This window comes from Doryrhamphus excisus, chromosome 3, assembly GCF_030265055.1.
Source record: "Doryrhamphus excisus isolate RoL2022-K1 chromosome 3, RoL_Dexc_1.0, whole genome shotgun sequence".
Lineage (NCBI taxonomy): Eukaryota > Metazoa > Chordata > Actinopteri > Syngnathiformes > Syngnathidae > Doryrhamphus > Doryrhamphus excisus.
Window position 1 is genome coordinate 4,524,110 of NC_080468.1, and position 14,514 is coordinate 4,538,623.

Genomic DNA, 14,514 nt, shown 5'->3' on the forward strand with positions numbered 1-14,514 from the left:
GAATAATAGTACAGGTAACACGGCAGGGGTGGATCTTTTGACAAATTGACACCCTTGGTTCAGGAGTACAAGCTTACACAATCAAATACATATTGTCATGCTTTTCCACACTGTCATTGTTCAAAATACTTTTGGGCCTTTTGGGCAAATTTCCCTGAGGTAAGTTACATAAAATGGAGGATGATGAAACTTCTTAAAGCTTAAAACCATTAAACCCACTGTCATGATCCAAATGCTTCTGGAAAATTGTCAGTATAGATGCTTGCAAGAGTGTGAATGTCCAAAAAAAACCTTAACATGTGAGATATGTCATAGTGTTTTGCACACGCACACGCAGACAGAACCGCAGTATGTGTGCGTGTGTGAGGTGTTAGAGAAAGCTCTTTGCGCGTCTTTAGTGCGCCTGTGATTGTGGGACGAGCGCCAAACGTCCCCAAACTGCGCAGGATTACCAAGAAAAAAAGTAGACCCGCGCTGTCACGGTTCACACTCGTGATACATGCGGACTAATGCGAGCACGAGCAAGTGGACCGGACTGTAGCACACCGCCAATCCAGTATCACCGGCTTCAGTCGACTGTCGGAGGCGCGATGCGAGGCAGCAGAGGGCGGCGGAGATGTTGACGGAGAGCGACCCCCTCGAAACGTCTCTCTTTAGCCGGCAATAATGGACTAAAATTGGCGTCTACGTTGTCTTTTTTTTTTTTTTTACCTCTTGCTTCCATCTCTCGCCAGAGCCGTGTGGAGCGGGATGTGGGCGATGCTGCCACAAGGGATTCATTGTGGCTTCACTCAGATGAACACCCGTTGCATGCATTGAAATAAAGAGGGAAGGCAGTGTTTTTTAAAGAGACGTCAGCACCTGTTCAATCAGGTAAGCCTGCTTTGTTCGCCCTGATGGATTTTGACGTGAAGAATGGGGCGTTAAGTATTATGACTGTTATTCTCAACACACATTAAAGGCACCACTCCTCAATTTATCACACACTTATCTTGAATGCTGCACTGCTTCTAATGTCATGGGAGGGATAAAGGAGCATCACATAGGTGTGCTGGTAACACTCATTGCTGTGTGTGTGCTTAAAATCCATACAGAGAAATGTTTCAGTCCAGCTGTCCAAAGCTCCTAGAATCTGTGGTGTGTCACATGATTTATGTTGCTAAACCGGTGTGCTTGAATAAAGGCTCGCTTTCCTCCTTGGCGGCGGTGATGGGCTGCACGCATGAGAGCTGACAGGGTTTGTGTCTTAAGACTCCCTCTGGGAGTTGCAAAATCCACGATTTTAGGTTTATCCCCTCCCTCCTCATTTGGAAAGCAATACTGAGCTAAGCTGAGCTGAGATGAGCTTGACCATCAGGGGGTCAAAGGTCAGGAGCAATCAGTTTGACGTAGTGGAGGTCTCACAAAGACTATGCTATTGACACGTGCCCTCCCTAGTCTTAGTTCGTTCTGTCCTAAATCAAAAAACAGTGCCCGTGTCGTCCCAATATGTCACCCCAAAGTGTCCCAGTCTGGATCTAATTGGAACGAGAAATTGAGCCTATACAGCTACAGCTCCGGATCAATAACTTATAGGGAGAAAACACACTCAACAAAAAGAGCTCATTTGCACTTTATTTTTCAATAATCAGTTGTTGCCTCACACCACCTCTGAACCCCCCGCTGGCTCGTTAAAATTCCAGACTCTAGCTAATCGCTTTAAATATCCAAGTGGGATAGGTTGTCTGGCGGCATCATCTAGAAGCAGCCAATGTACGCATCAATTATGGATGCTGGAATATTCCCAGTGTTGTCACTCAGACTCGTCAACTAGTCGGAGGACACAAAGCGGACAGGCTCGTTGACCACTGATTTATTTTGGGCAAGTTTCTCTGATAGGAGTCAACTGCATCTAATGCTCACAGAAAAAGCCAAAAAAAAAAGCATAGGTTCAGGTTTAAGGACAAATCAATACAACTTTTGGGATTGGTTAGGTTGTTTTAGGATATGTTGGTGAAAACACACAAAAAGCCCCCCAAAAATTAAAAACATACTCAGAGACAATACTGTGAATCAAGTTGACTAACATTCTCCTTTACATCCTGCTCACTGAACGGGAGTGCACTGGAGTCATGCACTAGGGCAATCCAGTTAATGGGATTGATGTTGAGAAAAATCCCTAAAAAAATAAACAAAAGACACACACATAGAATTTTAACTTTTAACTTGTACTGAATTCTCATGATGATCACCAGCATCATTCACATCAATGCCGTCCAACTTTTGCGACAGGCTATATGATATTTTAGGAACTGGAGGTAGCAGAGATGCGGATGCTGAGGTTCTCATTGGGAGTGACCAGGATGGATAGGATCAGGAACAAGTACATCAGGGGGACATTACATGTTAGATGCCTTGGAGATAAAGTCAGAGAGGCCAGACTGAGATGGTTGCGACATGTCCAGAGGAGAGATAGTGAATATATTGGTAGAAGGATGCTGCCAGGTAGGAGGCGTAGAGGAAGCCCAAAAAGGAGGTTTATGGATGTAGTGAAGGAGGACATGAGGGTAGTTGGTGTGAGAGAGACAGATGCAGAAGACAGGGTTGGATGGAGGAGATTGATTTGCTGTGGCGACCCCTGAAGAGAAAAGCCGTAGGAGAAAGAAAGAAGCAGAAGTTTGTGAAATACACCACAAAAAGCCAAAGAAATGAAAAACATGCGCGGCGATAATGCTGTGAATTGAAGTCTTATGAAGTCTTATGAACATTTTACGTGTCTTGCGAAGATGAATAATTAAGATGGAGGCTTGTTTGGCTTTGGGAAGGGTACAAACAGAAGCCGTGGAGCCAAGTAAGCATCCCTATGGGTTACTTTAGTGGATGTACCATGAAGGACAGTCATGGACTCCTTCTGTACTCTTGGCTCTGGAAGTGAGCACCAACTAAAGCATAAAAAAGAAAAAAAAACTCCAATATGTGAGCTGTTCCCTCTCGCTAGGAGGCTGCACTGCTGGACATCTTCATCACCATCTAAACTCAGAGCTCCCCCACTGAGAGAAAAATGTTCTGGTGTGTCTGCGGTGGCTTTATAGCAGGCCACCCTCCAGATGTTGAACTTGCCTCTTGCTTTCTTCAACGGACAAGCAGCACGATCAAAAGCAACGACATATGCGTCTCTCTGTGGCACCCGTGGCCGCAAAGTGACTGTCATGCAACCAGGAAGCCATTAGCCCCGGCTAAGCGGGGACCTGTGCTTAATGAAGCGAAACCGTCAACTCTCACAGAGTGGAGGAGGAGAAGACACAGGCCTGATTTGCATGTGGCCAGCGTACTGAGGGACTGCAACACAGGCCCGGGCGCCGAGAGTGACACGTAACTGAGAAGCACCCCAAGAGAAGCAATTAGGAGATAGATTATACACAGTCGCTTAGCACGCAGCTTAGCATGGCTACAGCACAACCTCCCAAGATAAACATTTCTGTTGAAGCCAGCACTTTGCACTGCCGTCGTTTACAACCTGCGAGTGGGCCAGCCTGGACAATTTCAGGTCACGTTTGATAAATGCAGAGAGTGTTCTTATTTGCTAAAGTAGCGCTGTCTGCTTGCAGCTTCGGCCTTGATGGAAGGCAGTATTGTGCGTTGTAAATTGTAAGCGTTGGAACTTTGGCAATTCACTCAACCTGTGAAAAGTCAAATAGCCCCAAGCTGCAATTAACCAAGATTGCAATTTTGCTTATGATAGCAGAACAAAACGTGTAATGTGTGTGTGGCCTGTTCAGTGAAATTAAAGGTACTCAGGACAAAAGCGTTCATATACTGTAGCAAAGAGGTTAATTGTATTGCAGCCTTTATGTTCAAGTCAGGCAATGCTTTACGTCCTTTGCTTGCTCTATTTGGCTGCTTCGGATCACCCAACAATGAATATTTTTAACATTAAGTGTTGATGCAAAATGGGGACATTCAATGACGGCACCAATGTTTGTTTCATGTCGTTTTAAAACTGTAGCTACAGACAGTACACCTTTGCCTTCAGCTGTCAAGATGTAATGACATCGTCATCTACTGCATCTACACTAGCTAGCGCCGATAGCTTAGTTTAACTCACAATTAATCACATCTAATCGCAGATAGAAATATGTTTTTATTTATAATAAGTAGGGGAAATCTCCTTGTGGTAAACGATTCACTACAATGATGATTTCATCACATTTTATGTAGTTAATGACTGTTGACAACAAAACAATCTACAGTAGCTGAAAACTGCTTAGATTGTCTAAGAACTTTTGTGGCCCAAGCCCTTTAGAGCGGGGGTAACTTTAGAGCAGGGGTCCGGGGGCCGGACATGGCCCGCTTCCACATTTGACCTGGCCCCCTGAACAATACGCGACCCTAGATACGCATATCCTCTCACCACCACTCCTTTCAGCTATTTTGCTGCGGTACAACCGGTGTCACGACGAAAACGGTAAAGCACGTACATTTCTGACAGGGTGCTGTTTCTGTTATAGAACTGGAAATGGTAGCCCCTATTGTGAGCAACATTACTACAACCTCACTTTGCCCCAGTCTTAGAACATGAACAAACAGACCGACCCCGGCCCCCCATCAGAGGAGGGAAAAGTTATGTGGCCCTCACTGGAAAAAGTTTGGGGACCCCTGCTTTAGAGGTGTATTCTTTTCAAATATGTTCTTAGAATCCCAAATTGGAGCAGCTCATGGTGCATTCAAGGTTCCACTAAGTCAGATTCCCAAATGAGAATGAAGTATTTATGTAATCTTTTAAAATATAGATTCATTAAAATATGACCCTGCTGACAAGTAGCTGCTGCCATTCAAGGCTAGAATTAATTCTTAAAGTTTCATTTCAGGTTCTTAAATTATCATTAGTCGTTGACAAGAAAGACAAACAACAACTTTCTGTCTTCTGCTTTTATCATCTATAAAATCTTCAATGTATGCTTCGTATACGCCCTGAGATTAGTGGTTCCACGTCAGACAGCTTGTATTCATCATTAATTGCAGTGGCAATTGAGAGATGGTTGAAGGCTTCTACATTTAGATGGTGAACAGATGTGTCCCTCCACTCTTTCAACATGTCCTCGTCTTCAGCGTTCAGCATCGCCGCCTTTTAAAATCCTTTTCAAGAAGTCGATACGCAGCATGGTGCCGCTTCCCGGCTCCGCCATCGCCTATCGACTGCTCCGGCCTCACTGATGTTTCCCTCACATAAAAACTGTATGCACATTACGTTACATTCAGGATCCATTCATGCAGCGATGCAGTGTAATTAGGAAAAATGATGATGCTATTTAGTGTCACAGAAAGGCTTTGTGCTGATTTTGTGTTAGATAAGATGATTTAGTTGTCCGATCCCGTTAGCTACAGACATCTGTCAAAAAATCCCAAAACATTGTTGTCTCTCAGATATCATGACTGTCATTGTTCGAGATCCAAGTATTGTTGTGTTCTGTCAGCATTGTAAGGCTACAAATTCTATTATGAATCTTACAAGAATAAAGTTCTAATTTTGATGCGCTCTTTTTGGAAATGTAAACCCTGCATACGGAATGACCGAAGTGTGAGGTTTGCCGACATCTCCCATAACAGCATTCTGAAAGTTGAAGTTTTGCGCAACTTCAGAGAGGCAGTTTTCCCAAACATTTTGTTAGAATTGCCAATTATAGCAGCCTGTGACGCATTCCTGTGGGAATTGTCATCTTGTGTTGATGCTCATCTGGAGTCTGATAAAGTGATGGCTTTTCTCATCATAGTTTAAATGTTTTCGCATAAAAAACATTTCTGGGGGCATCTTTTCAATGGTTGTTCAATTTTGTGTGCTAAAAGCTGAAGTTTTACCTTCTTCATTGACATTCATTCATTCTTCATTGATGTATTTTAATCAATTATCGCACAAATGCTATATTGTGATATTAATGTTGGCGAAATATTATTTACTCTGTGATTCAGTGCCTTATTAGGGTTGCGGGGGCATGCTATCCCAGGTGACTTCAGGCGAGAGGCAGGGTACACCCTGGACTGGTCGCCAGTCCAATACGCTTTTTATGTTTTAATGAGGTGTAATTTTTTTTTTTTAGTTTTGTACATGCACAATGAGGTGTTGCTATGTTTTGTATTATTTAGTTAAAGAGAATTTACTATGTTTTTTTCCACTTTTCTAACCTATAAATGTTTAGAATGTTGTATTATTGTGTGAAACTGTGGCAAAGTTTCAGTTAATGAGGGTTGCACATTTGGATGTGAAAGAAGAGTGGGATGCCTCTGAATGCTCGGTTTCAGAGAGTTTTTTCTAACACTGGCTCACTGTCGCATCACAGTGGTCATCACAGTTGTCCTATTTTGTGTAAGTAAGCAGTCGTCTCTGTAGCATTATATAGTTTATGTACATCGTCTTACATGCATGAATGTGTGGAGTTGCTAATAGCCTTTTTCCACCGCAATTTGGTGGATCTACCAGAGTTTTTTTTAAACACGGGTAGTCCCTTAAAAGATGTTTTTTCCCCTGTTTATTCAATATGTTTGCAGTGTATTTTCACATGGCTCGGGCCTCAAATCACTGTAGTTGGTGAGTCATTACCCTCAAAGTGACTGTACTGTCAGTGGTTTGCGTTTGCTTGCTTGTTACTCCTCACAACACTCACTTGCAGCACTCTGTGTGCACTAGGTAGCGCTTGTCTAGCGGCTCACTTCCTTCCTGAAAGAGCAGGAAGAGACTGAATGACTGACGGGAGGGTTCATTCACTTGCTTGTTCTGCTATAGAACCAACACGCCCAGGTGCTTAGACAAATGCATAGAGTGAACTCTCTTGTCATCCAACTCTTTGGCGGAAAGAGAGGAGGAAAACAAACACACATACATATGTCAAAATCATTTCTTGTGCTGTTAAATGATTTATTGATTACCATGACAGGCCTATGTCCAATCAAGGTAGGGGTGTGTGGGTGGGCGTGGCGAAGAGAGGCACGAGCAGCTTGTTTAAGGGTGAAGATGAAGTGACAGTCTGAATATAAACCCACAGGAAGACAAATGATGACTTACTGAGTCATGCAAAGCTGCTGTGTCTCGTGGCGTCCCGGAATAAAGCCAAGCGTGGGAAAAGAGCCTAACTGGACTTTAAAGGAAAAAAAAATGCAGTCTCTTGTCTTGTGGGAGAAAGATGCTGACAGAGGCGCATCGTCACCTTGCATGTCAAGTTTGCAACACGTTTCAAGTTGATATCTGGCGGCGGAGGGCATACATCACAGACAGGAAGGCCAAGAGCTCAGCCTATAAATGAGTGCACTAATTTACTGCTCTGCCCATCACTCATGTGGCCTGGAGAGTGCAGGAGCTTCATGACACACACACATTTTGACACATGTACACAAAGGCCCCTTAAAATAGAAAATGAACTGTATGAGCTAGCATAATAACTAAATACCTGCCATAATATCTGCTTTCTCTGCTACCACACGCTGTCTATTCTAGCTAGTAGAACACACAGGAAGTGAAGCCAGCATCCATTTACCAGTAAAACTTGATTTTCTGGAACGCCTTGCAGACAGCTGCCTCGTCTCCAAGGAGAAGCGTCCATTCATCATCGAGTCTCGGAGATGGAGATGTCCCGCTAGCATCTCCGCATCATTCAGCCAATCTCCTCTCCATTGTGTCAGAGGCACTATTTGGAGAAACAAGGCTTTGGCAAATTGGTGGCGCTGCAAATATCTGATGGAGTGCTTGTATAAAAAAAAGGAGTTACGCTGACTCAACTTAAAAGGCAACAAAAGGGCTCTTACATCCAGAGACAAGAGGACGGGATGATTAGATGTGCCGGCCGAGGGCATATGGACGTCTCTGAGAAATTTTTCAGGTGGACCATTTATTTTTATATGAGGATTCATTCACATCTGTCATACACACGGCTGCTTCTGCTGCTACTGTGCACTTAAACACTAAAACACATCACTGGCTTGCTCCATCACTGTTGCCCTCCTGCCCCATGCTCTGTATACATCATAGTGTACTAGAGTGGAAAGTTAGTTATTGAGCTAGCTGCCAGGTACTCCACACATTAACTAAATGATTAATACCCTGATCAATAAACCATTATAAACATCACAGAAGCAGAATTTAGGGCTGTTGTTTTGGCATGGCTTTTGGTTTACTGAACAGTGAATGCAGCATAGTCCATGTCAACATAATAAGCCTGGATAGGACAATGACCCATATTTGTTCAGAAATGCACCCAGAATGCTCAGCATTAACGAGACACCTAACTCACGAGACGATTCACCAGATTGGGTCCACAAGAACATGAACTGTAAGAAAAGTACAATGAAAAACTGAGTGGACAATTTATTTATTTAACCGTGCCAAAAAACATGCATTTTGAAATGCTTATTTTCCTGCAAATTAGTGGTCAAAGATTCATTCATTTTCATTCATTTTCTACCGGTTATCCTCACGAGGGTCGCAGGGGGTGCTGGAGCCTATCCCAGCTGTTTTCGGGCGAGAGGCGGGATACATCCTGGACTGGTCGCCAGCCAATCACAGGGCACATATAGACAAACAACCATTCACACTCACATTCATACCTATGGACAATTTGGAGTCGCCAATTAACCTAGAATGTTTACGGAATGTGGGAGGAAACCGGAGTACCCGTAGAAAACCCACGCATGCACGGGGACAACATGCAAACTCCACACAGAGATGGCCGAGGGTGGAATTGAACTTGGGTCTCCTAGCTGTGAGGCCTGCATGCTAACCACTCCACCACCGTGCAGCCCACGGTAAAAGATATTCTTGGCAAAATAAACCACTTACATTATGAATTTTTTTACAGCTATCAGCCGTGTATTGCATAGCTAAGAGTCATAATTATCTTTGATAAAAACACACCTGATGTATTTCTTACAGCAGAGTAGAGACGTAACCTCCCTATGAGGAAGCTTTTTAGTTTAACTTCAACACAATATTAATATTTTAGTCTGTTTCTGGGCTGTTTGCTTGAAGGTCAACGCTTTAAATTTCAGCTTTTATTCCCCTCCGGTCTTCCTCTTGCTCGTTCCTGGTCCAGATGGGACTCAGACAAATACATTTGCAAGTTATATGAAGGCTCCTCTTGCCGAATAATCAGAGGTGGATGATTCATGCAGGAAATACACTGTATGTGTGTAAAGCAACACTGCAGCTCATCAGAAGGGTGGCGTGTAGCCAACACTGAATCCTAACAAGCAGTGCCTCTTGTAGTGTGCTTGCAAACAGAATGTAAGAATAAGGGTTAATTTCATGTTGACATGGTATTACAAGCCAGGCCTTTTTAAAGGATTCTTCCTGACTGAATCACTTTTTATGTGGGAATTGCTTCACACTCACATACAGTCTGAAATGTTGAATCAACAACGTTCAGTCTTGTTTCCTCACAGGACATTTTGCTCTGCAGCAGCTCATCACCTGTAAGCGGCATCGGAATGATACCCTGATGTACACCATCCCAAGCCAGGCCCCTCGAGAGTTGACAGAATCGCTCTCTTTCCCTGCTTTTGCCACCTTCGCTATCAGAGTGCCACAGTGATGCGGGGAGGCCCCCTCTGATCTGGGATCAGCTGGGTGTTTGATGGCCTGATCTCAACATCAAAACAGTTGGGGGGGCCTTTCTAGTGAAGTAAGTATCCCACTGCGGGGGCTGTGGGGAAACCAGTTTTGTTCCGCGCTGCTTGTCGAGTCAAGTGGCAGTCATGTCTGATTAAAACTGAGCGGTCGATGCAAATGAGGCTTGCTCAAGCAGATGTGGTGGCATGGAACTTTAATGGTGACGTTGTCTTACTAATCCTCAACATATGGAAGAATAGCTTCAAACATTTATAAGGACTTTGTTGGCATCAATTATTCCTTGTCGCTTAATGAACTCCGATTTTGGATTTTTCGACTAGTGCTTGAGCAGTAAATGGATGTGACAATGTGTGTGATTAGACCAATGGTTGTGCAAAGCGACAAACAAACATCAAATGGTCCTTTTGGTCCACCAAATAAACATTATTTCAGGTTGCATTCATAAAAAGTACTAGACAGCTTTTACCAGCTTTGCCACTGTATTTTTTCCCTTTCAGACTGACATTTTTATTAAACGTGTGTGAATGTACAGACAGCTATGTGAAGCAACAAACAATTACTTAGTTCGTCAGTTTTTTACTACAAAAAGCATTTTGACAAAACATTGTTTTATAAAAGTGGCATTTAATTAACTAAAAATGAATGTTGACACATGTTCGTTTGTTTTCTTGATTATGATAACTGCTATCAGTTTACTGATACTTCAGCAAAAGCCAGTGCAGTGTTTTAAATTACTGGCGGTGCCAATTTAGTTGTTCTAGAATGAGTGTCGAGGCGTACATTTCAATGCATTCCAGTACTCGTTATAAATGTTATGACGGTAACATTGCCACTTTAAATTGGCCGTAGGCTTTTTTTTTTTTTTTTTACTGCAGTCACTCTATAAATCTATTGTGTTTGTCTCCTTTTCCAGCATCCCTCTACCACTGCACGGTAGCACATGGATTTCAAGACCTCAAATGAAGAGGTTTGTAACATTTAATCAATCCCTGTGAATGGGGAGCATTTGTGTTTTTTTTCCGCAGTGGCATCACTTTATGTCTGGATATATTTATCAGCGTATGCTTGGCAGGAGATGTCCTTGCAGTGTAAATAAGCATGCATGTTATTGGAGATAATAATGGTATGTATGGCGAGCATGGTGATAGCGATATGAGGCAGAGATGAGGCCAATTATGAACAATGCGAGCTCCACCACAGGTCACCAATGCTCATCCATGTGTGGTGCTCTCTGACCCCCGCCTCTGTGCTGCGGTGCCCTCATTTTGCCGACTTAATGGCCCTCACAGACATACATTCGTCTTTGTAGAGTGCCAGTGTTCTTCCATTCTTCATGTCGCAGCTAGCTGCGGGCCCGAGGTTCCTCATTACCAGTGAAAGATAACTGACCTGCAGTGGAGCTAACGCATTGCAAACATGCAGCGCTGCCTTGTTAAGTGATGACTGGTGTGTCCCTTGCTGACGAGGATGCTGACACCAGTGGCTCCTTTTCTTTTAGTAGTCCTGTCAGGTGAAGGTGCTTCCTTTATTTAGACCCTTTTAAGTCAAGGGCAGACAGGCATCGTAATTAGCCAGGGAGGGGAGCGATGGCAGTATGCAAATGTATGCAAATGTGCATGTTTATATGCGTGATTGGAAGCACACACGCACAGTCCTCCTGCTTGTGTAATGCAGGGAAATTACAACAGAGCCCTCTCAATTTCACAGCTTCTTAATTTGTTAGCCGCACACATCAAAAGTTTCTCCTTTGAAGGATTGTGTGGATTTACGACAACAAGCAAGAGAGCAAAGACTGCCTACATTTCCATGCTCATTTTTGCAACTTGTCGCCGACATTTCATTTCATGGCCACTTAATTTAGCGACGCGCGGCCTGATGAATGATGTTATCTCTCCAAATGTTCGCAGACAAAGACTGGGATTTATTTGATGCAAGAAGGTAATGAGGAGCCGTTTAATATTCGACTGCACTTGGCTAAAGATATTCTGACCATTCAGGAGCAAGATGTCATCTGTGTGTCGGGGGAACCTTTCTATTCCAGCGTAAGTAATCACTGACATTACTCACACACTGTATCAATGTGTGTGTTGCTGATGTGCCATGATAGGAATAGTCATAGTAAACAAGTAACGATTGTCATCAAAGTATCATCAGAATGAAATAGCCTTTTTATCACAATATGAACATAATAACTCAAACAATAGTTTTTTTTCTGTTAATATCACATTAAAGGGACGTCCACTCCGAAAGTGTTTTATGGGTTCAGCCTTTCATCCACAAGGAAACAGTGTTTTGGCTGGTGTGAAAGGGTATTTTTTGAAACATTTGTCGTTGCTGTGTAGAAGAAGTGACAAGCCGACAAAATATCCAAATCCTGCGACTGCCATGACTGACCCGAATCGACATCCATGTTTTGTATTACTGTCCAAAATTGACTTGCAGAAGTAATTCCACTTCGTCATCAGTCTAAACAAGCCTTGGTAAATTGAAGCTGATGGACTTTATGCTCATGCGTTCTTTCTTCTTCTATAGTTTTGCTGTTGTGTGGTTCTGTCTGTCGGGTGTTTACTAATCACACTCAGTGTGGATGCATATTTTTATCAGTACACCAAGAAAATAAATGTTTCCTTGTGGACAGGGCCATAAAAAGTTTCAACTTTAATAATACAGTGGAACCTCAGTTAGCGTCTGACATAGTTTGCATGTCTTTCTCTTAACATTGAAACGCTCCAATTTTGCCTTTGCGTACACTTCCTGGTTAGTGTCCAATATGTCGCATATCTTGTCGAGTTATTAATACACAGCATAAGTCCAATGGTGTTATTAATGTAGTTTTATGACAAAATGTCCTTTTGCATTGTATTGCATTGCAAATAAAAAAAATGGTAACCGCAACTGGAAGTCAGCTATAAATATATTTTCATAGTTTTACATGCATAAAACTATTGTAAATTGACAAGGGACACATGGACATTTAAGGTGGGGCGGCGTAGCTCAGTTGGTAGCGTGGTCGTCTCCCAATCTGAAGGTTGTGGGTTCGAGCCTCATGTTGAAGTATCCTTTGGCAAGATACTGAGCCCCCAGTTGCTGTTTCAGTGGGTAAATGTGCTAACAGTGTCAGAGCGCCTTGGAGGTGGAAGAGTGCTATAGAAGCGAAAGACCATTTACCAAGGTTATGTTTACTATTAAAAGTAACCTTGAATGTTCATTTAGGCCTACCTCTCCCATTTATCATTTATATGTATTCATCTTACATTTTCTGCAAAATTGTAATGTCAAATTCTAATTGTAAAACTATAAAAGCACGTTTTGTGTTAACATTCTTGACATTCTGGAACATTATTTCTCATGGGAAAAATGTATTGGGTTAGCACCTTTGCAATGAGAATCTGATTCATGACGCAAACCAAGGTTCCACTGTGAATGACAAAGGTGTTATAAATCTTAACAAAAAAAAAAGAGGCTAACCACTGTTAATTTTATGTTAGCATGGAGGCAATGCTATTCTCATCAAGTGAATCAGTTAACCACTGTTAATATCACTAATTGTACTAATAGGATGTTAAAAAGTGGAATGAGAAAGTCCGTATTTGATTGGCTTTATTTCAAACATGCATACAGTGTTACATTGAAATGCATCACATATAAACTATGCACAATTGCTACACGTGTCTGAAAAGGAGCTGGAAGAATCAGAGCTTATTAAACCAGGTCACAGCAGTTGCCAATTCAGTTGTACATTTTCTTTCTACATCCACACATAAAATCACAAAATCACACAAAAGTGGGGCATCCAGGTGAAACCCCAGGACATTGCCAGAGCATACCATCAAAACTGCTGAATCCACCCATCGCTTAGCCCGGCCTCAAAGAGATGGGGGGCAAATAAGCAATGAGTTTCCTCGCCCTCACAGATAGGGTGAGGAGCTCAGTCATCCGGGTGGAGCTCTGAGTAGAGCCGCTCCTCCTTCACATTGAGAGGAGCTAGTTGAGGTGTCTCGGGCATTTAGTCCGGACGCCTCCCTGGTGAGGTGTTCAGGGCATGCCCAGTCGGGAAAAGGTCCCGGGGCAGAGCTAGGACACAATGGAGGGATTATGTCTCACAGCTGGCCTGGGAACACCTTGGTGTCTTCCCGGTGGCGCCAGAGGAGCTGGCCGGGGACCGGGAAGTCTGGGCTTCCCAACTTAGACTGCCGCCCCCACAATCCGGATAAGCGGAGGAGAATGGAATGTGGAAAATTATTCAAATATGTATTCCAGAAATTCTTCTAGTCACACCCCTAACAGAGACTACTCCTTCTGTGAGAATAATAACTAAGAGCAAAACTGTCAGAATTCATGTCTTGATGCGCTCACAAATCTTCAAATTCCATCTTTAGAGGCATATTTCTCCAGAAGGTTGCGGTTGATGTACACATTCTACGACCTCCTTTAATGGTTCCACTGTATCATTTTGAAGCAAGATGGAGTTAAGAGATTTAAATTTTCTTGTAAAGTTAAGACTCAGCCAGCCTTGAGACAATAGCTTAGGGAGCATCTATAAAGAAAAAGAAATACGCTAGCAAGGAAAATGCAATAAATTCACTGTGTGCGGGCCCCCGGAATCACTTCACACATCAGTGCGCTGTTATTTGTTATACAACAACATAAAATTGGGGAATATATGTACTGCAGTTGCACAGTTCTGGGTTTTTTTTTTGTTATTATTACTTGGAAAGATTTAATAAGAGTGCGGTGTCATTTTTACACTTCAGTGATCTGGAGTTAGCCGCATAACAACAGATTGGAGAAATGAGATCACGCAGGGCTCCAACAGTGTCACAGTCGGCTCTGACTAAAAGTTGGCAGGCGTTCTTTCCAAACAGGTGATAGCTGGAACTGCTGGTAAATTAAAACAATAAAACAAGGAGGAAATGAGATGC

General features: G+C 42.9%; 1 protein-coding gene across 3 annotated transcripts in view; it reads left to right on the forward strand.

The window, feature by feature from the left end:
- Window positions 1-375: 375 nt before the first annotated feature.
- The window catches only part of sntg1 (syntrophin, gamma 1), a 36,680-nt gene continuing 22,541 nt past the window's right edge, over window positions 376-14,514 (forward strand). For 2 of the 3 annotated variants that reach the window (XM_058066865.1, XM_058066866.1), the window contains exons 1-4: window positions 376-873; window positions 9,406-9,644; window positions 10,506-10,559; window positions 11,500-11,634. In XM_058066865.1, coding sequence (XP_057922848.1) covers window positions 10,533-10,559; window positions 11,500-11,634 — 162 coding nt within the window. In that variant the 5' untranslated portion in view covers window positions 376-873; window positions 9,406-9,644; window positions 10,506-10,532. The remainder of the gene's footprint in view (window positions 874-9,405; window positions 9,645-10,505; window positions 10,560-11,499; window positions 11,635-14,514) is intronic. The other variant, XM_058066868.1, reaches the window with a different exon arrangement.